This window comes from Panthera uncia, chromosome D2 (genome assembly GCF_023721935.1).
Source record: "Panthera uncia isolate 11264 chromosome D2, Puncia_PCG_1.0, whole genome shotgun sequence".
Lineage (NCBI taxonomy): Eukaryota > Metazoa > Chordata > Mammalia > Carnivora > Felidae > Panthera > Panthera uncia.
This window is the reverse complement of record NC_064818.1, coordinates 80146214-80171045: the sequence shown is the minus strand read 5'-3', so window position 1 is coordinate 80171045 and position 24832 is coordinate 80146214. Positions and strand designations below refer to the sequence as shown.

Below are 24832 nucleotides of genomic sequence, written 5' to 3'. Positions count from 1 at the left end.
AAAGAAAGAAAGAAAGAAAGAAAGAAAGAAAGAAAGAAAGAAAGAAAGGTGGAAGGGAGAAACAGAGGGAGGAAGGAAGGAAGGGAAGAAGGAAGGAAGGGAAGAAGGAAGGAAGGGGAGGGAGAAGGAAGGAAGGAAGGAAGGAAGGAAGGAAGGAAGGAAGGAAAGGGAGGGAGGAAAGAAAGAAGGAAGGAAGGAAACGGAGGGAGGAAGGAATCAAAAGGAAAGGGAAGGGAAGGAAGGGAGGCAGGTGGGCAGGTGGCCTTCACAGGTTTATTTTATTCACTTCTCACAACATCCCTTAGGAGCAGATTCCATTCTGTACCAATATTACAGCTCGGAACCAAAGATTAAAGACGTTCGGTGAGTTGTGGGAGGTCCAGGTAGCACCAGGCTACGCCAGAAAGCACGGGTACCTGACATCAGTGTTCACACTCAACTGTAGGTACAGAGCGGGGTTTCTTTTAGCTTTGTATCTGTTCTTTGCTCTAGAAACTAGCAAAATTATTCATCACGGCTACCACCTTCATGCCGTAATAGCAAAGACTGACCAGTGAAAAGGTAAAACTATTCAAAATCTATAAGGTAGCAAGTATAAAGGGGAGGAAGGAAAAATCTACTCTTTAAATATCAGATCCATTACAGTTACGCTGCTCAGATGTAGTCTTTTTCCAATACAGGGATTTTTCTTCAAATTCTGCAAAAATCTATGTCAAGTGGGTACTTACTTACTCGAATCACTAGAATATTTAAATCAAGTATGGAGGAACCACTATCACGGGGGTTCTTCTCTTGCCTCCTGCAGAGCTTCCCAGCCAGCCCAGCAACACACGGGGGAGAGAGCCGCTGTATGTTCGTGCGGGCGAGCGTGTACCCACTGGCGGGAAATGTAAACACCATCCTTATTTTCGTGGAATCCAGGGAAGGAGATTTTGTTAATCCTCCCACATAAATATTCAGATTTTGTCTTTCCTATGGATTCAGTATGTTGTTGAGCGCTCTACCCGGGTTTTTTTTTTTTTAGAGGAATTCTTATCAGTTTCACTGCACAGGTGAAAGATCAAGACACATGTAAAAGAAAAAAAAAAAAAAGCAGAGATTTTTTGACCTGAAAATAACATAAGTTGGCAAGAAGCAGGCAGTCTGAGAGGATAACATCTGGTTAAACATCCTGAGGGTACATACCAAGGGGGAGGGGCGGTGGAAAGAGACTTTTATCCAGGGTTTCATGTGTAAGTAAATCCAGATCAAAATAAGGAAAAGCCAGTAATTGACAATACTTCTCCCTAAAGATGCAGGCAAAGGACGATAGGCTTCTTCAATAAGGAAAATCTCTCAACATCTTTAACTCCAGAGCCATTTATAAGTCTTTTTCAAGGTTTCCAGGCTTGTTGGTCTTCTCCCCAAGCCACTTACCGCACACCTACTATGTCCTTACCATCTGGAAGCTGCGGGTCGAATGGAACTCGCACTGCATCATATCAAAGAAAATGGGTATGGTGGCTTTGCGCAGTTCTGTCTCAGGAATTAGTGTCATTTCTAGTATCGGGCCGACCATTTCTGGAATGAACTTTATCTTGTGTTGACCTTAAACACAGAAATGCGTTACTCAGAACATGTCTTTTAAAAAAAGGATTTTAAAATGCGCTTCAAAGGACCAAACAAAACCACACAGCTTAATGTGATCCTGAATGCTAGGATACTGGGAATGTGCATCCATTTCTCATCTGCAGGTATTTTGAATGCGTCCAGCCTTTAGTATAAGAAGTGTACTGTATTCCTTTTTTTTTTTTTTTTTAAATTTTTAACGTTTATTTATTATTGAGAGACAGAGCATGAGCAGGGGAGGGGCAGAGAGAGGAGGAGACCCTGAATCCGAAGCAGGCTCCGGGCTCTGAGCTGTCAGCACAGAGCCCGACGCGGGGCTCGAACTCACAAACTGGGAGATCATGACCTGAGTCAAAGCTGGATGCTTAACCGATTGAGCCACCCAGGTGCCCCGGAAGTGGACTGTATTCTAGATGTTGTAAGGGAAGCTATTAAAGTATCCATCCAATAGAAGGCCTGTAGTCATGACTTATCTGTTATGTAAGATAAATGTCATTTCACAAATAGACAATTATATCACATTGATCAAGGACACGAGCAGCTAACAGTATGCATTAGCTACAGCAGGGCTGGGAGACAGAATACCTGGTAATCTCATTTGTGACAACTTGTTATTAACACTAGCAATTTACCCAGAGTTAATCACTCTTACTCATATTTCTACATAATCAGAAAACAGAATGGATCCTCTAAAGAATTTAGTTGGTTTTATTACTCAGCTAATACAGATTTCTGCAAAGAGAACATTAAACAAATTTGGCTATTATAAGTAACCACACTTCACAAAGTACATAACCGTCACAATAAAGCCTAACTTAATATATTTCTGAAACTTATATTAAGTGACACATGCAAAATGTAACCTTCAATAAGGAACTGAATATAATGAAAATCTTACAGGTAATATTTGGACTAAAGGTGCTAATAATGTGATTCTTATCCTTTCCCCAAAATGCTTAATGTCCCTGCAAGGCATGTAACTGTGGCAAAGCATTCTCTTAAAAATGCTATTATGTTCAGTCTCTCAGGTGACACTTTTCTTGTCTTATGCTGAAAAAATGTCAGAGCCAGTGTTTCAGAAAACAGATGATAGTGACACGAAGTCGTTCATCAACACAATTTGAGTGTCACAGAGAGCGCTGTCTGTCACTGCCAGCCCTTACTGCTCTCAGCTGGGAGGAAAGTATAGGGTGGGAACAGGTGGTGGTTGATGCACAGATTGGAAAAATAAGTGACAGGGACGATGGTTTTCTGATCTTTGATTATCGACCTTCCCAATCACGCAGGAACCTGGCCAGGGGCCAGTGCTGGGCTCTACAGTGATAGCCCCAGGATTTAACCTCTGCAAAAACAAATGGTCCTCAAGGTGGGCAAGACCTGGGTGTCCTCCAGTATTCTTCTTCCCATTCTTTTAGTCCTGTTTTCTTTTCCATTTTTTTTTTTTTTTTTTTTTGCATTTGCATTATGGATTTCCCCTGGAGCATCGCTTGCTCAAATTTAATGATGAACTCAGGTTTGGAATCAATGAGGATCAAGGTGACTCTTGCGGTGGTGTAGACTTCAAGAAAAAGAGGATGTGCTTCCCCCCCTCCCCTTTTGAGACAAAGAAAGAACAAGCTAATTATCAGGTCACAATGGGAATACTTTACCTCGGGTCACCTTGCCAATCTCCTAGCTACGACTCCCAAATTTTTTAAAACCCACCGAGAGTCTTTCTTCCAGTTACAAAACGTGGAGCCTCCCCGTCCCCTCTGGACACTGGGCTGTGCTCTCTCCGGGGATCCAAGTCCTCACCTGGCAACAGTCTCCCCCTGGGTGTTTGGACAACCTCTTTGCAACCGTGAGGGTCCAGAATTCCGGGTCATCAACCCCATTCTAACCCCAGGAAAATCTCCATAGACACAAAGGTAGACGGGGCAAAAATTTCCACCATCATCCAGAAACTGATGAGGCCTCACTGTATGTGTTTGGATGAAAGCACATCATGTGTCCAGTCCCCAGAATCATCCACAAAGGGACCCCCTGAACGAAAGCTATCCCGGACCAAACCCGGCTGACACGGATCTCGGTGTGAGCATGCTGGCTCCGGCAGGACCCTCTGCACCGCGCTGGCCCGCCTGCCGCGGGTAATAAACAAAACGGAAGTGGGGGGGTGCGGGCCACGGTGAGATCAGGCGCTCTGGCCCCTGCTTCCGGGAGCGCACTTTGATAAATAACTGAACAGCTCAGTAAATAAGCACATCCCCCCCTTCCCGCCCCCTGCCTCCTTTTTTTTGGACAGAGTGTGCTTTTGATTTCTCCTTTCCGACTCAAAATGTGACAGGCTTGGGAGGGGGAAAAACATGCTGCTCTGTCCCCTGGGGCAGCGCGAGTCTGCGCTTGCATTCAACCCGGCAGAACAGATCCTTGTCTGAAGCTCTGCTTGGAGGGGAGATCCGAGACCCCCGTCTCCACGTACCGCTTGTATTATAGGAAAGACTCAGAGAAGAAACAGTCAGTCGTGTGGAGCATTCGGCTTGTTAAAATCGAAAACAAATGGAGACCGGCCTCGAACATTCCCCGAGCAGAGAAAATCGGTTTTGTCATACAAGCAAAGCTTCCTTTAGCTTAGTGGGCAAGGCTCACCTGACCGGGGTCACTTCTTGCTTAGGCCTCTGAAAATCATAGGCAAAACCAACACACACACACACACACACACACACACACACACACACACACATTTTCCAAGGTTGACATGAGGTAACCACTAACCAATGAAGAGAATTCTAAAACAATAACCAATCACCAATATTATAACCAGTAAATTGTCATTGTTTTCTCACTATATGAGCTTCTAAAAATTTTTTTTTAAGTTTATTTATTTATTTTGAGAGAGAGCACCTGAGTGAGCAAATGGGGGAAGGGCAGAGAGCTAGATGGAGGGAGAGAATCCCAAGCAGGCTCCTTGCTCTAAACATAGAGCCTGACTCCGGGCTGGATCTCACAAACCGCAAGATCGTGACCTGAGCCTAGATAAAGAGCCGGATGCTTAACTGAATGGGCCATCCAGGTGTCCCACTATATAAGCTTCTTTGTCATGATATACCTCTGAGCCTCCTTCCATGTATTAGTTTGAGGGGGCCTTGTCCATAAACTGTCTCTTTGGTGTGTGCACAATAAAACTTTATTAATTACTGCTTCAGCGATTCAACGATTTTACTGCTGTGATGTGTGAGCTTTTGACGGGCTCAACCCTGACCGAGGAATAGGTGACTGACTGTAGAATGATAAATATATCTGACTTCTATTTTTATTTTCTTCCAGAGTGGGCTAGATCGACCTGCCAATATGTTCCCAAACCTGAGCCTATTAAAAAAAAGAAAAAAAAAAGCTGCATAGAAAATAGGTTGTGTACATCTTGGGGAACTGAGATGTGCTGTCATAAACTCCCAGAGTGTTGGCCTTGGCAGGGATGCTCATGGCAGGCTCTAATACCTGAGATTCACAGCAGGCAAGATCCAGGCCGCCTGAGGTGACCCCATGGAGACATTCTTAGCTGTCTTGGGGGGCTGCTTGGGGCAGACCCTTTGGGCTGCTGACACTTTTATTACTTATTTTTTGACTTCCAAAAAATAATTATTTTATAAGCGAGGAACCCCATCATGTTGGTGGGTGGTTATTTCTTGCTGTTACCAGATTCCCACCCCTCATTGACCAAGGTCACGGTTTACATTTGACCTCTTGGCCGCTTCTCAAGCCAGAGTCAATGTTCAATATTCGTGGCTGAAAAGCTGCCAAACACAGATCTTTTACATTAATCACCGCATTCAAATCAGCAACTGCCCAGATGAAATGGGACATTTGCTTTTGCAGTGCAGCCTTTACTACCTTGCAAATCAAAGACCTCCCGCTTGACTCAGCCTGTTTGGAGCATAATGACACATAATGTCAAGGGAATCAACCGCTCCCAAACAGTTTTAAAGATCTGATTTACACCTAAAGGTGCATCCTCTGAAGGTCGAGCCTTCCCCAGGGCCTGGAGTCGGCGTCACAAAGAAGCTCGTATTACCCTGGGCCTATCCTACCTTCCTTCACAGCAATCGTGGAAGGGGACAAAATGAAATGGAGCCACTTTCAAATGGCGGTCGATCTATGGACTGACTACATAGGTGACCAGGAACATAATTTTTGTAGAATGAAAGAGCTGGAAAGGCAGGAGCGCCCATCAGTCAGGTCAGCCATGGTTTGAGCTGAGGTTTGGAGCCCCTTCCATGCTAGCCAGTGACCCTTCAGTGCGGGGAGGGCACACCGAAGAGGGGGGTCCTGGGGGAGCACGAAGGGGCCAGGGTGGGCTGAGTTGGGGCAGCAACTATTTGTCAAGTGAGAAAAAAGCATTTTAATGTGTTAACCATCATTCAGAATATCTGCCAGGGTGGATGCGTCTGGTTATCTGCAATAGTGCAGAAACCATCAAAGCCATTTCAGGACGAAGCAGGCCTGCCATTTGAAACGATACCTAAAACTCTCCCGTGGGGGGGAAAACACACAGCTCATAGTTTGCACCTGAGAGATGATGGCGAACAAGTCACAAGAAGGCGTGGCCACTCTCCTAGGAAGGGCCGGCGTGTGAGAGGCGGCCTGGGAGGCTCTCAGGCAGAGGGGCGGCAGGTGGAGCTCACAGAACCTGCCCAGGGGGTGCTGGCACCTCCAAGAGCCTTGGCTCCCCTCAGGTCTAGCAGAGAGCAGCTCCCTCCATGCCGTCTCTCTGAGCATCCTTTTCTGCCCTGTTCTGGACTCTCTCTAATGGGGCTGCACTTGGCCCCTTCCTGGCGTGGGTCCTGCGGTTGTCTGGCCAATCGGGGCAAGTGACAAACGCATCTGTCCGAGCGTGATCAATTAAAATGAATCACGAATGGCCCCCCTCCCTGTTCCAGAAGCCTTGGCATTTCATTACTGAGATCCGCATACGTATGTGAAGAATTACGGAGCATCAGGGCTGGAGAGCTCTTGAAAACCTCAGTCCAACCTGTCCATCTTACAGCCTGGAAAACCGATGGAAGCCCAGAGAGACTGGGTCCCGTGACTGAGGCCACATAGCCAGGCCGAGGCAAGGGAGGAAGGTAACTCCGATAGGGATTCCTTCCCTCAGAGCCAGGGCTCCTACTCTCTCCTCCGGGGGGATGGAAGTTAGAGCAGGGGCAGGGTGGCACCCGGCAGGCTCTGTGTTGGGAGATGTGGGCAGCTCTTGGACAGCCTGGAGCCAGAACTCAGATTCTGGGCATTTGAGCTGCTACAGGAAAGTCACTTGCATTGACACGTCTCCTCAAGCTCCTGAGACCCAAGCAGCATGCAGGTGCGTGATGCGTGTCCACTGAGAGCGCGAACGGACGCGGCCGTTCCAGCCAGTTCTTCATCACCACCTGGGAGCTTCTGCGCTGGAGTTTTACTCCTGAGAACCCAGGTGACGCTTCATGTTACACCGTACTTCTTAATTTCGATGTTATTAGTGTTATACAATACAGTACCTTTTAGTATATTTACGCCAAGGCTTTCTGCATTTATTTTTCTGTGTAAAGACCCATTTGAAAAAGACTCCATCCTTCACGCAAACAGACGGACAAAGGGTATTTGGAAATTTGAACTTCCCCTCGAGATGTGACAGAGCCTTCCCACACCCATGTTTGCTGACATCCGGGAACTCAAGAAGAATCAGGAGTCGAAGCCTCTGGTGAGGAAATCTGGCTCCGGTTGGAAACGAGCTGCTGAGAACTTGCTGACCGCAAAGCCGGATTACAGGCGTGGCCCTCAACCCCCCACCCCTGTCTGCTCGAAGGGTCCGCAGGACGGCGATGGGGTCCAGTTCCCCACCTTCACGGAAAACCGTGTGCAGTTTTTATGACCCCGTTTCGTTCTTCCCGTGGAATACGGACACGTCAGGGTATCTTTGTAGCCAAGCTCTCCAGCCACGACGTGGAGAGCGGGAATCTATCTAAGTTGCCCCAGCCCTGGGGGAACAAAGGAAACCCAGGTGTCATGGGGCAACTAGAGAGAAAAGTGGAAAGACCCTGCCTCCCCGGAGAGAACAGAGTCACTGGGGAGAGGGGAGATGAGGAGGTCCTCTGTAGCCACCACAGGCTCCATGTGACAAGTTGAGTGGAATAAGCAGGGCCCCGGGCGCTCAGGCAGGAAATGCCACCGAAATCTCGCACAGGACCATCCGTGAGGCCAAAGCAAGATGCCCAGACACCTTGGCACAAAGCAAGCTGACAGTGGGGACCAGGTGCCAGGAAGAGATTCATCTCCACTCGGAGAGAGGCTGGGCTCACAGAGGACACATTTGCCTTTAGGGTGATGTCCTCCAGGCCCATCCATGTTTTTGCATATGGCAAGATTTCCCTGTTTTTTCCTCATAAATGAAGCTGAATAATACTGCATTGTATAGACGTACCACATTTTCTTTATCCATCCAACCATCAGTGGACACTTGGGTTGTTTCTGTATCTTGGCCGTTGTAAATAACGCTGCAGTGAACATGGGAATACGGATACCTCATCGAGGGTGATTTCAGTTTATTTGGATGTATACCCAGCAGGGGAGATTGCTGAATCACATGGTAGCTCGATTTTTAATTTTTGAGAAACCTCCATGCTGTCTTCCGTAGTTCGTTTTACGTTCCCACCAACCCCGTGCAAGCGTTCAAACTTCCGTACATCCTGGCGGACACCTGTTACCTTTTATTTTTTTTTCATAATAGCCATCCTATTGTGGCTGTAACATAATAATCATAACAGCCGACAGGTGTGAGGGGACAGCTCGCTGCGGTTTTGATTTGCATTTCCCTGATGATGAGTGATGTTGCACATCTTTTCACAAACCTATTGGCCGTTTGTATTTCTTCCTTGGGGAGATGTCGACTCAAGCCCTTTGGCCATTTTTTAATTGGGTGTGTTTCGCTATTGAGTTGTAGGAGTTCTTTATCCGTTTTGGGAATGAATTCCTTAGCAGGTATATGGTTGGGAAATTTTCTCCCATTCCACAGGCTGTCTCTCATTTTGCTGATTGTCTCCTTTACTGTGCCGACTTTTTAGTTTGATGTCATCCTACTTGTCCATTTTTGCTTTTGTTGCCATTTCCAAGAATCATTGCCAAGTACAATATGAAGGATGGTTCAACATGCACAGATTAACAAAAGTGATATACCGTATTAACAGAATCAAGTATAAAAGTCATATGATTTTTTAGTAGATACAGAAAAAGCATCTGATGAAATTTAACACCCTTTTGTGTTAAAAACTCAACACACTAGATATAGAAGTAACACACCTTAACATAATAAAGGACACATATGACAAGTCCACAGCTAATATAGTCGGGGGTGAACGACTGAAAGCTTTTCCTGTAAGATCTGGAACACACTTTTCTTCTATGGTTTCTTCTAGAGTTTTGAGGTTTGGGGGAGGTCTTCTGCTTAAATCTTTAATCCAGGGGCACCTGGGTGGCCCAGTTGGTTAAGCATCCTACTTTGGCTCAGGTCATGATCTCATGGTTCATGAGTTTGTGCCACCATGTCAGGCTCTGTACAGATAGCTCAGAGTCTGGAGCATGCTTCGGTTTTTGTGTCTCCCTCTCTCTCTGCTCCTCCTCTGCTCACGTTCTGTCTCTCTCTCTCAAATGTAAATAAAAACAGTAAAAAAAATAAAATAAAATAACTAAGTAAATCATTAGTCCATTACGAGTTGATTTTGGGGTATGATGTAAGACAAGGGTCCAGTTTCATTCTGTTGCATGTGGATATCCTGTTTTTACAACACCATTTATTAAAGTGATGATCCTCTCCCCAGATTCTCAGCTCCCTTGTCAACGCTCAGTGGACTGTGCATGTGCAGGCTTATTTCTGGGCTCTCTATTCTGGTCCATTGGTCTGTATGTCTGCCTTTATGCCAGTCCTACAGTGTTTTGATTCCTGTAGCTGGGTAATATATTTTGAAATTAGGAAGTATGATGCCTCCACTCTTGTTCTTCCTCAGGAGTGTTTTGCCTACATAGGGTCGTTTGTGGTTCCATATGAATTCTAGCATTATTTTTTCAATGTCTGAAAAAATGCCATTGGGATTTTGATGGAGATAACACTGAACCTACAGACTGCTTTGAGTAATATGGACACTTTAACAATATCAAGTCTTCCAGTCAACAAAGACGAGACGTCTTTACGTTTATTTGTTTTTTTCTTGAATTTCTATCATTGATAATTTGTACCTTTCAGTGTTCAGGTCTTTCACCTCCTTGCTCAAGGATTTTATTCATTTTGACCCTATTAGAAATGGGATTGTTTTCTTAATGTCCTTTTCAGATACTTTCTTGTTAGCGTATAGAAATTCAACTGATATTTGTATGTTGATTTTGTATCTGCAACTTTCCCGAATTTATTAGTTCTAACAGTGTTTGTGGTGGTCTTTAGAGTTTTCTACATAAAAGATCAGGTCTTCTACAAACAGATAATTTTACTTTTTCCCCTGTGGTCTAGATGGCTTTTACTACTTTTTCTTGCCTAATTTCTCCGTCTAGGACTTCCGGCACTATGTTGAATAGGAGTGGTGACAGTGGATCTCCCTGTGTTCCAGATCTTACAGGAAAAACTTTCAGTGGTTCGCCCCCGAGTATATTAGCTGTGGACTTGTCATAAGTGACCTTTATTAAGTTAAGATGCGTTACTTCTGTACCTAGTGTGTTGAGTTTTTAACACAAAAGGGTGTTAAATTTCCCCAGATGGGTTTTCTGTATCTATTGAAAAATCATACAACTTTTATACTTCACTGTTAACGCAGTCTATCACTTTTGTTACTCTGTGTATGTTGAACCATCTCTGCATCCCAGGGATAAATCCCACTTGATCACAGGGTAGGATCGTATTAATGCACCGCTGACTTTAGTTTGCTAGCATTTTCTTGAGGATTTTTACATCTACGTTCACATCAGAGAGGGTGGCCTAGAGCTTTCCTGTAGTGTCTTTATCTGGCTTCAATATCAAGGTAATGCTTGTATCGTAAGATGAGTTTGGAAGCGTTCCCTTCTCTTCGATATTTTGGAAGAGGCTGAGAAGGATCGGCATTAATTCTTTTTTACATGTTGGACAGAATTCACCAGTGAAGCTATCTTGTCCTGGGCTTTTCTTTGTGGGAAGTTTTGGATTGTAGATTACCTGACATCTGTCTGTTCAGATTTTCTATATCTTCATAATGCAGTCTTGGTAGGCTGTACGTTTCTAGGAATTTATCGTTTCTTCTAGGCTGTCCAATTTGTTGGCATGTAATTACTCACAGTAGTCTCTCTTGATCCTTTTTATTTCTGTGGTATCAGCTGTAATGGTTTTGTTTCACCTCTCATTTTATTTTATTTTATTTTATTTTACATTTATTTATTTTTTGAGACACAGAGTGAGACAAAGTGTGAGCGGGGGAGGGGCAGAGAGAGAAGGAGACACAGAATCTGAAGCAGGCTCCAGGCTCTGAGCAAGCTGTCAGCACAGAGCCCGACGCGGGGCTCGAACCCACAAACCGTGAGATCATGACCTGAGCCAAAGTCAGACACTCAGCCGACTGAGCCACCCAGGTACCCCTTACCTCTCGTTTTATTTATGTCTTCTCTCCTTTTTTCCTAGTTCATCTAGCTAGAGGTTGGTCAATTTTGTTTATCTTTTCAAAAATCCAACTCTAGTTGTGTTGAATTTTTTGATTGTTTTTCTGTTCTCTATTTCATTTATTTCTGCTCTCATCTTTATTGTTTTCTTCCTTCTGCTGACCTTGGGCTTCATCCTTTTCCTAGTTTCTTGACGTGTTCAGCTGAGTTATATTTACCAATGAAGCCAACACTGTAGATCCAACAGACCTAACAGACATATAGAACATTCCACTGAGGAACAGCAGAATAACATTCTGCTGAAGGGCACATGGAACGTTCCTCAGGATATACCACATCTTAGGTCATAAAACAATTCTTAACAAATTTATGGAGGGGTGCCTGGGTGGCTCGGTGGGTTAAGCTTCTGGCTCTTGACTTTGGCTCAGGTCACAATCTCATGGTTTGGGGGTTCTAGTCCTGCATCGGACTCTGAGCTGGCAGTGGGAGCCAGCTTGGGATTCTCTCTCTCTCTCTCTCTCTCTCTCTCTCTTTCTCTCTCCCTCTCTCTTTGCCCCTCCTCCACTCATGTGCTCTATCTCTCAAAATAAACACATAAATAAACTTTAAGACAACAACAACAACAACAAAATTTAAGGAGACTGAAACCAGACCAAGTATCTCTTCCAACTGCCGTGGAATGAAATCAGAAGTCAGTAACAAAAGAAAAATGAGAAAACTCACAAATAGTGGAAATTAAAGAGCCTGCTCCTGAAGAAACCAATGGGTCAAAGAAGAAGTAAAACGGGAAGTCAGGAGATATCTTGAAACAAATGAAAGTGACAACAAAATACACCGAGACGTCTGAGGTGCAGCAAAAGCAGCAGCAAGAGGGAAATTTGTAGTGACAAACACCTACGTTAATGTCTCATCTTAAACACAAGGATCCCCTGGTGTTTTCACTGTGCAAGTGTGTTATGCTACCACCACCTGGTGGCGCTCTGCCTACATACAAGGTCCGGTTCTGAGTAGGCAAAAAAAAAAACCCTTTTGACCTGAGGGTAGAATATGGTAGAATATATTAAACTGAATAGTAAAAGCAGTGACATTGTGACAAGGAGATGAGCTACACGGTTGGATGCCTGAGGAACCCGGAGGGAATGTTCGTGACGCCCAGAAGCAGCTTCAAAGCAGAGACGTGTTCACCTGACGTCAAGAGGGAGCTCCACGGATGTTTCTATTCGCTCCCCGCCCCCCCATCAGATTTTCTTCCCATCTCCTGTTTACGGAAAACAGCTATTGCAAAAGTAGCAATCACTCTCCGAGGAGGAGAAACGATTCAGATGTTTCGGATGCCCGAGCCCCGACAGACAGCCGGGGCCAACGTCATCACCACCACACATTCAAGACCGCCACCACGATGTCCGGAAAGCCCCGCTACTCACCAAGGTTGTACCACATGTCTCTGATTTCGAAGCCGATCTGCCTCCTCATGTCTCCGTACCTGAGAACCGAGGACAGGGAAAACGCTGAGTCACCCTTTCGAGCATTTGGAAATCAGACTTAGATTATTTTTAAGCACAACGAAAGTCCCCCATCACTGAGACAAACGAAGACCGTATCGACGCTGTGGCGTATTTGCCCCCAAAGGGAACGGAAGGAGGAAGGATCGAGCCAAGGGAGTCTCCCTTTCTCATCACCTCAGGCTCTGGAACGTTCCCCCCCCCGCCCCAACACCCCCATGGGAGTATGGGTGAGGGGGTGGGGAGTAATAGCAGCATTTTCCTTTCTTCAATCTCTAATGGCAAGAGGAGGACCTGGGTCCCTGGCCTAAGGGGGAGCTTGTGTGCAGAGCATCCAGGCACCGCAGACACGAAAGGGCATCCTCCAACCCTGCTCACAAAGCAGCTTTCACACGTTAAAATTAAGCCCTGGAGTGGACATGAGAGCAGGGAGGCCTCTGCCAAATATCCCTTTGGAAGGGCTTTGCACCAAAAGAGGTCAACAAATATTACCCGGTCTTTTGTTTATCAAGGAAAATAAATGCTAATTTCCCTTCTACCCGGTCAGCAGAAGAGGTGTGTGTTTCGTGAGAAAACAGGACGCGAGGCTTCGGAAGATAAACAGTTATTAGTTTGTGAGCAATTTAACTTTTTCCTTTATTGCCTAACGAAAAAAAAAGCCTGATCGTATTAAAAATAGTCATTTGCAAAACGATCGTAGAGTACGACAGTATAGCAGCTGGGTCATCAAGCCGCTCTGTTCGTCCTCACATCAGCTGATGTGGAAAGGAAAGCTGTGCGTACAGATGACCCGGTTGTGGCTCCAACAGCAAAGATCCTCCCGGTCAATCATCAACCGCAGTAGGCTGCCCCCTTATAGAAGTCTGCGGTGCCCTAAGCACACATCTGTCACTTCCGGCCGGAGAGGGCTGCAGGATCAGACTCTCAACCAGGGAAGCCTGCCCTGGAGGCCCCTTCACAGAAGTCGACCCGGGGGCACAGCGCTTGTCCGGGTGCCACGGCCCACTGTACAGACAAGAACTGAGCTGGGAGTGTCAGCCCATTCCCACGAGGACAAGCTTGTCCTCTGATGTCGATGAGTTACCTTCCTGCCCAGCCCTACAACCGGGTGAGTGCTGATGTGGGTGAACTCGGTGAGGGAGAGAGGGGGGATCTTGGCCAAGGAATGCACCTGTCCCCACTGCCCCAGTGAGGAGCGGCCCATCCGCTGTCAGCAAAGATACTGGACCGAGTCCGTGGGTGACCAGAGAGCATCCTTCCATGTCCAACTGGAGCCCCAATCGCCCAAGGTGTGTATGATCTAAGCCCCGTTCAGCTGTGCACCCTGTCCGGGCTTGTAGATCCAGCTTCCCGATCCCCATTTTGCTCCTGCACAAATGACGAAGGGCCCCGGCAGCCGCTGCGGCCCAGACCCGGAGACAATGGGGCCGGCTGGCACCCTCCTGGCATTTACCCGGAAAGAGCACCGCGGAGCGTAAAGCCATACTCACGCCTGGTGCTGATGCCGCCTCCTGAGGCTGCGAGCATCTCGCTGTGCGGGTGGATGATCACCTCTCAGGGAGCAGGCATCTGGGGACCCCAGGAGCTCGGCATTGCAGGCAGGACCCCGGGAACATAGAGACCCCTCCTCCCCTGCCAGCACGAGTTCAGAGCCCCCAGAGGTGGTGAGAGCTGGTCACAGCGGCTGGCCTGCCACTGCCTGACTCAAGCTTTAAATACTCTTCTAACAGCCAGGGGACTCCCTCTCCTCCCGAGATAATAGCTCTCACACAACAAGAAAGGCCAAAACGCCAGGCGGCTGGGGCCATTCGGGAGTGACCCGATGTCTCGTGACCTACAGTCACCCGCCACTTCTCCAGAGCTGAGGCCGACCCCCGGGTGCCAGGGGGCCCACGCAGAGAGGGAGCCCCTGCCGCTTCTGCCTCCTCTCCCTGCGCATCACCTCTCCTTACGGTGCCCACAGAGGGTGAGATGGTCATGATGCCTCGCTTGCATTTCCCAGTTACGCTGTCCTGTCTTGTATGTGGAGGACGATGTGCCTTCACGGAATTTGAGGGCAGGATATCGGCAGAGATCCAGGAGCACATCCCTCACCAGAGGCAGCTTAATCTCTACACGTCTCCGGGTAACCACCTGGTAGGGTCACGGCTGTCACCAGAACTCAAGGGGGGTTCCCGGAGCGTTTGTACCTTCCTCCTGAGGAGGAGAAAGCAGCAGTCCTCGGGAATGTCGGGGCTAACGCTCCTTACCTGGGAGCAGACCGGGGCTGGCGGCCTTGTGGGTCAGAACCAAGGTCATCTCTAACAGCCTACACGGGAGGGAGAGGAACCAGTTCTGGAGGGGGTAGCTAGAGGGCTCGGTTGAGTCACAGGCAAGGAGGGAAGAAAAAGATCCCGAGATTCGGACCCCAAGCCCCACGCCTCGCCCCGCAGCACTCATCGCGAGGGCCCGCAAGTGCGGGCGTCCCTGACCGCAAGGCATGGCGCTCTGTCACGTCCCGCCAAGGGCCCTGGTTTCATCGGACTCTGGCAGTAAGACTACGGGGTGAGCAAAGGGACGCTGCTGCAGCCCTCTTTCCACCGAGGAAGCAAAGGTTCCCGGTGGTGAACAGACCAACCGGACAGCAGCACGGAGCTGGGGTCACCCGGCACCGCCCCCCACAGCCCGGCCGCCCGTGCCCACCCCCAGGAAAGGGAGCACCTCCAAACTGCCAGCGGGGCCCCCAGCAGACAATCCCCCCACAGCCCAGGTAGATACAGGGTCCCCCACCAGGCCTATTGCTCTGACCTAAAATAGCAGGAATCCGATCTCTGAGGCCTTATCTCAGTCTCTGGTTTCGGGAGTCTTCACCCCAAGGGACAGAAAACCCACTGTCCACCACAGACAGTCCAGCCTTGGGGGTGAGGCTGACCTGAGCCCAAACAGAAGCACACTGGGCAAGTCACCTGACCACTCTGACCCTCAGTCTCCTCTTCTGCAGTCCTGGGATAATGATGTATGATGTTCACCTGCTAGGATTTTTTAAGAATGAGAGAGATAAGGCCCTCATATGTCCTAGCAAGTACCCGAGCCACGCTAGGTGCTTCCTTTACAAGCTCAGACTAGGCCTCATACAGCAGCCCCCTCATGGTTACAATGGCCATTTAAATTGATTCATTCGGGGAGGATTACTCATTGATTCATTAATTACCGAATGCTTGCTAGAGGCCAGGCACAGAGCTAATATGAGAATATTAATATCATAGGCAGAACAAAGTCCACAGACAATTACCCTCCGATGTGAAGAAGGAAAGATGTAATCCAGTCAGAGGGGAAGGAAGAGCATTCCAAGCAGAGGCGTCAGCAGGTGCAAATGCCCCGTGGCAGAGCAGGCTAGGTGATTATATTGACCAAGTAGGAAAAGTGGCTGGAGGACAGGGAGTCTGCTCCTTCCCCTTAAGAGAACAAGGGGGAAAAAAAGAGAGAGAGAGAACAAGGGGGATGCAGTCTGAACAAAGGCCACAGAGGCAGCTTTTTAAAGTTTATTTATTTATTTTGAAAGAGAGAGAGAGAGAGAGAGAGAGAGGAGGAGGAGGGGCAGAGAGAGAGGGAGACAGAATCCCAAGCACGCTCTGAATGGTCAGCATAAAGCCCAATGTGGGGCTCAAATTCACAAACCATGAGATCATGACCTGAGCTGAGAAACCAAGAGTCAGATATTTAACCGACTGAGCCACCCACGCGCCCCCACAGACAGTTTTTTAAAGTTTAAGTTTCGGGGCACCTGGGTTTACTGACTCTTGGTTTCTCAGCTCAGATCATGATCTCACAGCTGCATGAGTTCAAGTCCCGCATCGGGCTCTGTGCCGGCAGGGCAGAGCCTGCTTGGGATTCTCTCTCTCCCTCTCCTTCTCTGTCCCTCCTCCATTCATGCTGTCTCTGCTTCTCTCAAAGTCAATAAATAAAGTTTAAAAAAATATGAGAGAACAAAGTTTAAGCTTCAAAATATTTTTGAAATAAGAAATGCGTTTTACTTTACTAACCAACACACATATAAATATATGTGTACAAATGTTGTATGAAGTGGTAACCTCACTACCTTCATGGTCTCCATGAAGTATGGTCTCCAAATAAGTCTGTTGGGCATGACTGTCGGTTGAACCGTGTCACCCATAAGAACGTGTAGAGGTCCTGGCCCCCAGAACCTGAGAATGTGACCTTACTTGGAAACAGGGTCTTTGCAGATGTCATCATGTTAAGATGACATCACACTTGACTGCGGAGGTCAGAGGGAGGTTAGGTCCCAGGACAGGTGTCCTTACAAGGGGAAGGAGATTTGGAGACACGGGGAAGGAAGCCACCTGAAGACAGGGGCAGAGTTGGGAAGGATGCAGCCAAGGCCAAGGAGCACCAGGGACTGGGGACAGCCACCTGATGCAAGAGAGGCACAGAACAGGCTCTCTGTCTGAGCTTCCAGAACGAGCCAAGTCTGCCCACCCCCTGATTTGGATTCCTAGCCTCCTGACGTGGGACAATAAACTTCAGGCGTTTCGAGCCACCCAGTGCGTTAACTATGAAGGCGGATGATCGCGGGAAATGAGTGCGATGACCATTAAGCTGGCATCCTGGCCCGAGGAAGGGCTGAGACGCACAGCTGAGAAAACGGCCTTCTGAAGGAGGGAGAGTGGAGTAAGAAGTCCTGAGAGCAAGGCTCGAGGAGCCCAGCCACTGAGTGAATGGCCCGACGGAGGACCAGGAGCCTGACAAGGAACAGCGAGGCCAAAAAGGAGGAAGAAGGTCGACATTCGTTCTGAGAACGAATGAAAGAGACAGATCGGTGTTAGGAGCGGGCGGAGGTTGAGGAACGGAGACAGATGTGGAGGCCGCTGGAGGGAGATGATGGGCCAAGTGGGACATTTGAACGCTGAATCCCTGAGGGAGGTGAGAGGAGGTGGGACCCCAGCAGCGACCAAGGGAATAAAGTTCATGACACACAGGGCTCGGACGTGCCACGGTGCCCGGTGCCACAGAAGTTCTACCACGTTCGACGGAGCACGGTATCACTCGGGCGTGGGGAACACGTGCCCCCTGCCAACAGGGACTCGGCACAGGGCCACCGTTTGTTACGTCTGTCTCCCCGGGCTCCTGCCTAACTCAGTTCACAGCAAATTTATTCTGAATGATCAGAGTCTCTCACAAAATGAGCACAGACACAAGTTATACTTTTTCTGAACTACTTCTTGTCACAATCTGGAGTGCAAACACAGCTTCGGGATTAGGTCACGTTGCAAAATGGGGCTTGTCACAGCTTTATTTCCCTCCAGTTTCCCTAAGAGCAACGTCTGTAGTTTGACCTAACACATGCACGTCTCAGAGCCCCGTGTGGAGATATTTGTTTACGGGGTGTCTCATTCTGGGTGTGAACCTGCTTGGGATTCTCTCTCTCTCTCTCTCTCTCTCTCTCTCTCCCTCTGCCCCTCCCCCACTCATGCTGTCTCTATCTCTCTCAAAGAGAAAAATAAAAAAAATAAATAAACTTTAAAAAAATATATAATATATAAAAAAATAAAGTTTAAGTTTCAAAATATTTTTGAAGTAAGACATAGGTTTTACTTTAGTAATCAACACACATATAAATATATGTGTACAAATGTTTTAGGAAGTAGCAACCTTACTACCTTCATGGTCTCATGAGGGTGCGACGGGCAGAGGGCAGATCTCTATCGTAAAAAATAAATAGAAATAAGTACATAAAGACGAGAAGCAGCATGGAAGACAACTGGGGAGAGGGTCTTCACGGAACCTGCATAACAGGTTCAAATGCACTGGCCTGAGGTTGGCCTTCAAATGTTACTCTCTTGGGCTGAAACTTTTAAGTGAGCATCTTATGCTTAGAAATGCCGGATGCCCAATTCCTGAACCCCCTTTCTCTTCCAGGACAAAGACTGGTCCTGAACACAGGAGCCTGTCTGTAGTCACAGGTCACGTTGTCACATGCCAGGACACATGTGTCCTGTGCACTAAAATGGCCAAGCTGGCTGCTAATCAAAAATAAACTCTTTTACGTCTGACTCATATTTCCTGAGTCCCAATAATGTTGAAGATCGGGGTGGGGGGGTTGGCTGGGCGAGGGACAGATGATGGTCAGGTTTCGCATGTCCTCTGTGGGCAGTCACTAGCAACAAGGATGTCTGAAGGCTGAGTCAGTTAAATTTTCTTATGATACACTTTGGTTCCTAGCGGTTATTTATTTTGTGATTCACTGGAAGATCTCCTAGTCAATTTGGGTTTGACATAATCAGTTCTCTGCGTGGTATGGCCCATTATTTTACGTTACCCCCATGCACTTTGGGGAATGTCTCTGGAACGAATATCCTAATTATCTCCCCAGCCCCGGTCATCGGGAGGATGGAGAGCTTAACAAGTGGGAATGAACAGGCTGATCTTTGGACACCGGGATTTTCTATCGTTCTGGGCCACAACGCCGTGAACCAGGCAGAAAGGAGCTGCTGAAGGCACAGAGGGAGAGGAGGGTTGGTGGGGGTGTAAAGGTGTGGGGGGAGGGGGCTCCACAGAGAAGCCTTCACTCAGATGCATTTGGCTGGATTCAGGAACCCTAGAGCAGTAGACAGACCCCAATGGAGGCGGCCAGCGGCTATTAAATGGATGTGGCATCACTCCACCTTCGGAGCCCATGGCTCCCTCTAGAAAAAGACAGCCTTGCTCATCACACTGCACTGTGCTCTGTGTCAGCACCCAGCCTTGTGCTCGGACCCATGGGGTCGGCTCCCACATCACTGGGCCTCACGCTCTCCCCCAAGCCCTCCGGGCCTGGCCACTCACCTCTGCTTCGATAACCCACAGCATCTCTTTGCTCAAAGATCAGGCCATGCCCTTTGGGACTTGAGGACCCTTGTGTGGACTGGCCGTTCACTGACCCACGGCTCGGTCAGCTAACCTGGTAATTTGGCTGCTCCTTTGCCACGCAACCTGGGATCCCCTCCTGCCAGAGGCCTTGGGCTCCCCACGTTGGCTCCTAGATGCCAATGTCCAGGCTGTCACGGCACCCTGGGGGTCCCCAGCACCAGGACCCTGAGTGCAGAGCAGGTACTCAATCCCTTGGCACTAGCACAATTTTAAGCAGATTAAAACGGTTCTAGGTCCTGGGAAAATGTAAGCATTTGGGTAGGATGCCTTTAAATATGTCTTATGTAGATTTTGGTACTTAACAATAAACCCGCAGCTAGATTATAAAGTGTTTAAGGTACAGAAAGAGGCATGAAAAATACAACAAACATGGGTGAACCTGCCACACACATGGGAGCCACACGGCCTCACGGGCCACGGGCGCTTGTCTCAGACACAGAGAACACCTGTCCTTGGTGGCCTATGAAGGCCACACGCTGAGCTTAGGCCCCTGGGAGAGGGCCCCTCAGGCTGCACAGGGGCTGAGGCAGTCCTGCCAGAGTCTTAACTACTAAAATGCTTGGGAGTTTTTCCCTTGGGGAATCTATGAGAAAATTTCAAAGGGAAAATCCAGAGTCTCTTATCGCCACGGTTATGAGAAAAAGAATGCTCAATTCAGAAGCCCTGTCGGCTCTGGAAGGGGAGACACCAGCTGGCCGTGTTTAATTTTCGTTGGCTTTGAAGCCTCTAAATGCACATAGCTATGTGAGAAGCAAAGGTTTTCTTTGGCAGCCGAGGCCCTGTGTGGTTAATGCATTTATTGACGTTGCTCTAGCTTAGAATGTTAACATTCACACACCAAAAGGGGGCCCAGTGCAGAGCCTCCCCATTCTGGTCTGGAGAAGGCTCAGAACCAATTGTTTTACGCTAAAAACCTCAAAGGAGATGCCCGCTCTTTTAAGCCAGATTTCCAGGTTCCATTCCCTTCTTCTCCTGCAGGCATCTTGAAGGGTTGGCCATGCTGTGCGCTTGGCAAAGAATGGATTCTGCTGTCGGCTGGAGCTGGGTTTGGATTCCCGCCTCACTGCGCAGTGAGCCCCGCACACACAGGTGGATTCACCTGCTGTGGGCCAGCTTTCCTTCTGCAGGACTGGATGACAAGGCGCCCCAGGCATCCGGGGCTGGCTGTGAAGGAGTTGTGTGGTACTCAGAGCGGGCCAGTTTTTTCTGCTGCTACTATAGAAAGTTCCACCGGGAGAGCATTTAAACCACAGGATAGCCGCATCTACCAGTCGCCAGCCCTAATTTTATAGGAGCCCTGAGACGATGTTAACTGGGCAAAGCGGAAGCTTCCCTATTGAGCTGGTCCCCAGAAGGCACTGCCCGAAGTCTGTCCCTGGGCCAAGCCTAGCAGTCTCACCCCACGTTGGCTCCGAGTAGGCCAACTCTGCTGCTAATAGGCCTTCCCAGGAGTCCCCAGTGGCCACCCACTTGGCCTACACCTTCTGGGGCCTTCCTCTTTTCTGAACACCGAACACATGTCTACATCAACGGTCAACGGACAGGAGCCACCCAACTGAGAAAGCCTGAAGGAAAGATGGCCGGCTGGGAGTCGACCTTTCTGTAGATGGCACAAGGAAAGGATAGAAGGTTCTAAGAGCAGCACAGGTAAACGTCCTGGGCTCTGAACTGCCAGGGTCAGAATGACCAGGTGGTTGGCACTGGCCATGTGGCTTCTGTGAAGCCACATCTGCGAAGTGAGGATGATAAGAGAACCCGATGAATAGGTTTTGTTTTGCTTTTAATGATTATACATGAAAAATGCACACGGAGTGCTCAGCGAGTCACTGGCATGTAGTACGCATTCGGTACATATTTGCTAATAAAATTCTTACTCTCTAGGGATGATGTGCTTTCGACGTGGCCAGCACGTGAGATACATGCTCACAGGACATGAGCAGCACTGAACAGCTGTCACCGTCTGAGACTCCCTCTGGAATCGCTAACATCAGGGAATGGCACAGGGTCGGCAAAGCCTTGGAACAGTCAACGTGAAGCAGAGGCATTACGAAATGACTCACAGAAACGGGTGACGTGGAAACATGGGAGCAATTGGAGAACTCTTCTCCGAAGTCCTTATGAAAGGGGCGCTCAGCAAAGAGAGAGGTCGGCGAAATTGAGGCAGAAAGAGGGAGGCGAGACCCTCAGGGCACCCAAAGTTTGGAAAGAAAGCATGCAAGGGCTCTTTTCTTTGTCCTGGACCAGTAGCCATGAAGGATGCAAGAACTGAGGCAGGAATGTGGGGCGCCCGAGAGGTCTGTTAGGATGACCCAAGGGCTGGTTCAGCCCATAGGATCTCCTACCTGGAGCACGAGAGGGGGAACCTCTTGCAAAGAAGGAAACCGGGAAGCTCTCACCCCAAAGGAGTTCTTCAACAATCTCAACTGTGCCAAGAGCTTGCATTAGAAGCTTCCTTTTTCGAAGGAGCATTGCAGAATTGGGCAATAAAGAAAACCACGTGTGCAATGACATCAGCAAAGTGCGTGGCAAAAGCAGCTATCTCCCGAAACTCCCATTCTGTGCGGTGCTAATGGTGGTGGGCACTGACTCTGAACTCACCAGGATGAACCCTGAAATTTTAGACCTGATCCATGGGCTAGAAGAGGCAATACCAGATTCATGATTTGAAACCACCCTTTCATTACACCATGATTACATCTCAATTTGCATACCAAGACGACGTGGAAATTATGCAGGCTCCTGCCCATGACCTCGCAGACTTACTTGTTAAGGATTTTGGCTCTCTTCGCGCTCGAAAAATTCTCCAGTTGCAAGGACTCTTGAGTGAGGAAAGCGACAGCCAGGTGAAAGTAGTTGTTCCAAAGCTGAAAACCGAAAAGGCGGAGACACTGAGGTGCTGAACAGCTTAATAACCCTCTGAGACATTCCTCATTTGCCCCGCACACACCTCTGAGATGTTTAGAAACCCGCGGTCACCTACACACACGGCTAACCAGCCACCCAAGGTGTGGTTCCGAGCTGGGCGTGGGCACTGAGGTCACGGTGGGCGTGGGCACTGAGGTCACGGTGGGCGTGGGCACTGAGGTCACGGTGCGCGTGCTCAAAACCCAGGTCTACCACCTCCCTGAACAACTAACTTAACCTCTTGGTGCCTCAGTTTCCCGAGAGGTAGAGTGGGCATTTAAGTAGCACCCATCTCAGAGCTGTCAGAGAATCGAAGGAGTATATACGTGCAAAGCCATTGGGTGGTGCCCCGCACGCAGTAAGAACATAATAACGTTGGCTCTTACTGCTATATGCCATTGAGCCCCTTATTTAATAATATGTAGATTTCGCCCCACGTCAGGCTCTGTGCTGACAGCTCAGAGCCTGGTGCCTGCTTCGGATTCTGTCTCCCTCTCTCTGCCCCTCCCCCACTTGTGCACCCTCTCTCTCCAAAATAAATAAACATTAAAAAATATTTTTAAATTAACATATAGATTTCTCTAACTGTATACAAACACTAGAAAACTAAGGAGGAGAGATGCAAAAAATCCAACATTTTATATTCCAAAGACTTATAGACCATGTGGCTGAACAGACAATTCAGAAATGACTTTGCTATAAAGCTCCACGCAGTGGAAGGTGTGTGTACTTTAATGTGGTAACCTGGACATGTTGTCATAAAAGCGTCATTGTGGATAGATTCCTAAAACATGGAACTAATGCCCCCTGGTCATGTCAATGCTTAAGACCAGCTCAAGGACATTAAAATGAAGAATTCTTGGAGCACAAATGGGGATGACTCAGACATACTCTTCAACCCACTTGGCTTGTGCCAGAGGACAGACTGTGGGGCCGGGGCGGCGGGGGCAGGATTCCACCTGTTCCCGGTGGGAAAGAGCTTGGACACACTTCTCATCATACGTCCAAGCTTGAAGGGCCTTCGTAGACTTTGGAAGAAATTTGTGGGTGCTGGTTTTCTCATTTACAAAACAGGGATAATATTTATGCTATCAAATGAGATTGTTGCAAAAGGTTATATAAAAATAAGGTGTTAACAGTACTGACTCTATTTTTAGTTACCTATGAGGTAAGTGGGAATTTTAAACAAGAGTTGTAAGTAAGTATGCTGTCTTCCATTTATCTGACACATTTCATGAACAGGGCATTTTCTTAGTAATACAGCAGCTCATAGGATCACTGCAGAATTGCCCAGGTAAGTCCTGTGCCCGTGATCTCCGATGAGGTGCAGAGACTCGCCCAAAGCCATGGGTTGCATGTGAAGCAGATTGAGGGTCTCGAGTGGGGTGTCCTGAACCTCACCACTGATGGTTTTTCACCACTCACCAAGGTACATTCCCATTTCGCCCCATTGACACTAAAAGGGTCAATAATATACAAGTTGCTTCTTTTGTTTTTGGAACTCACAGCCCTCCCCACCCCTGGCCCCCCACCCCACCCCGTCTCCTGGCAATGGCCTCTTGTTGTAGCACTGGTGGGAGGCATGGCCGCTGTGGGTGCATCCTGAGAATCACAGGCAGGGGCTCAGCTAGAGCTGTGCGTTCATGGACTATAACACAGATATACTCTGGTGGGGGGTGCTGATTATGGGGAAAGCTGTGCATGTGTCAGGGTAAGGGGTATTTGGGAAATCTCTGTGCCTTCCCCTCGATGAACCTAAAACAACCTTAAAAAAAAAAGTCTTGGGGCACATGGGTGGCTCAATCGGTTCAGCATCTGACTCTTGGTTTTGGCTCAGGTCATGATCCCAGGGTCATGGGATCAAGCCCCACATAGGGCTCCCCACTGCTTAAGATTCTCTCTCCCTCTTCCCCTTTCCCCCGCTTGAGTGCGCTCTCTCTCTAACAAACAAACAAAACCTTAAAAAAATCACATAAAAATACAAACCAAAAAATGGTATACAATGTATGATTTGAGGTGTGCAAGTAACCACACCCATGTGGTGCTGACCCGTGAAGGCTGTGACTCACTACCTGAACTTGAATGGGGTCTGAGGGCTAGACGACAGCAAAAACATAAGCTTCCTGGTTTGGGTAGTTTTACTGTAGTTACATAGGAGAAAGTTCCTATTTGCAGGAAATACACACTACAACACTGGGGGGGGGGGGTGCTAGGTTAAGAGTTCTTTGTATGGTATTGGCAGGAATGAGAGGCAGGCTGGGCGGGGGCACAGGGAAGCAGAGGGGGGAAGTAGCAGG

The 24832-nt window shown here is 48.2% G+C and overlaps 1 protein-coding gene across 1 annotated transcript in view; it reads right to left on the bottom strand.

Moving 5' to 3' along the window:
* DOCK1 (dedicator of cytokinesis 1) overlaps positions 1–24832 on the bottom strand; it is a gene marked incomplete at its 5' end in the record, with an annotated part of 461308 nt that overhangs the window by 78077 nt on the left and 358399 nt on the right. The window contains 3 exons of the mRNA XM_049646029.1: positions 1439–1587; positions 12648–12706; positions 22395–22495. Of these exons, the coding sequence (XP_049501986.1) occupies positions 1439–1587; positions 12648–12706; positions 22395–22495 (309 nt within the window). The remainder of the gene's footprint in view (positions 1–1438; positions 1588–12647; positions 12707–22394; positions 22496–24832) is intronic.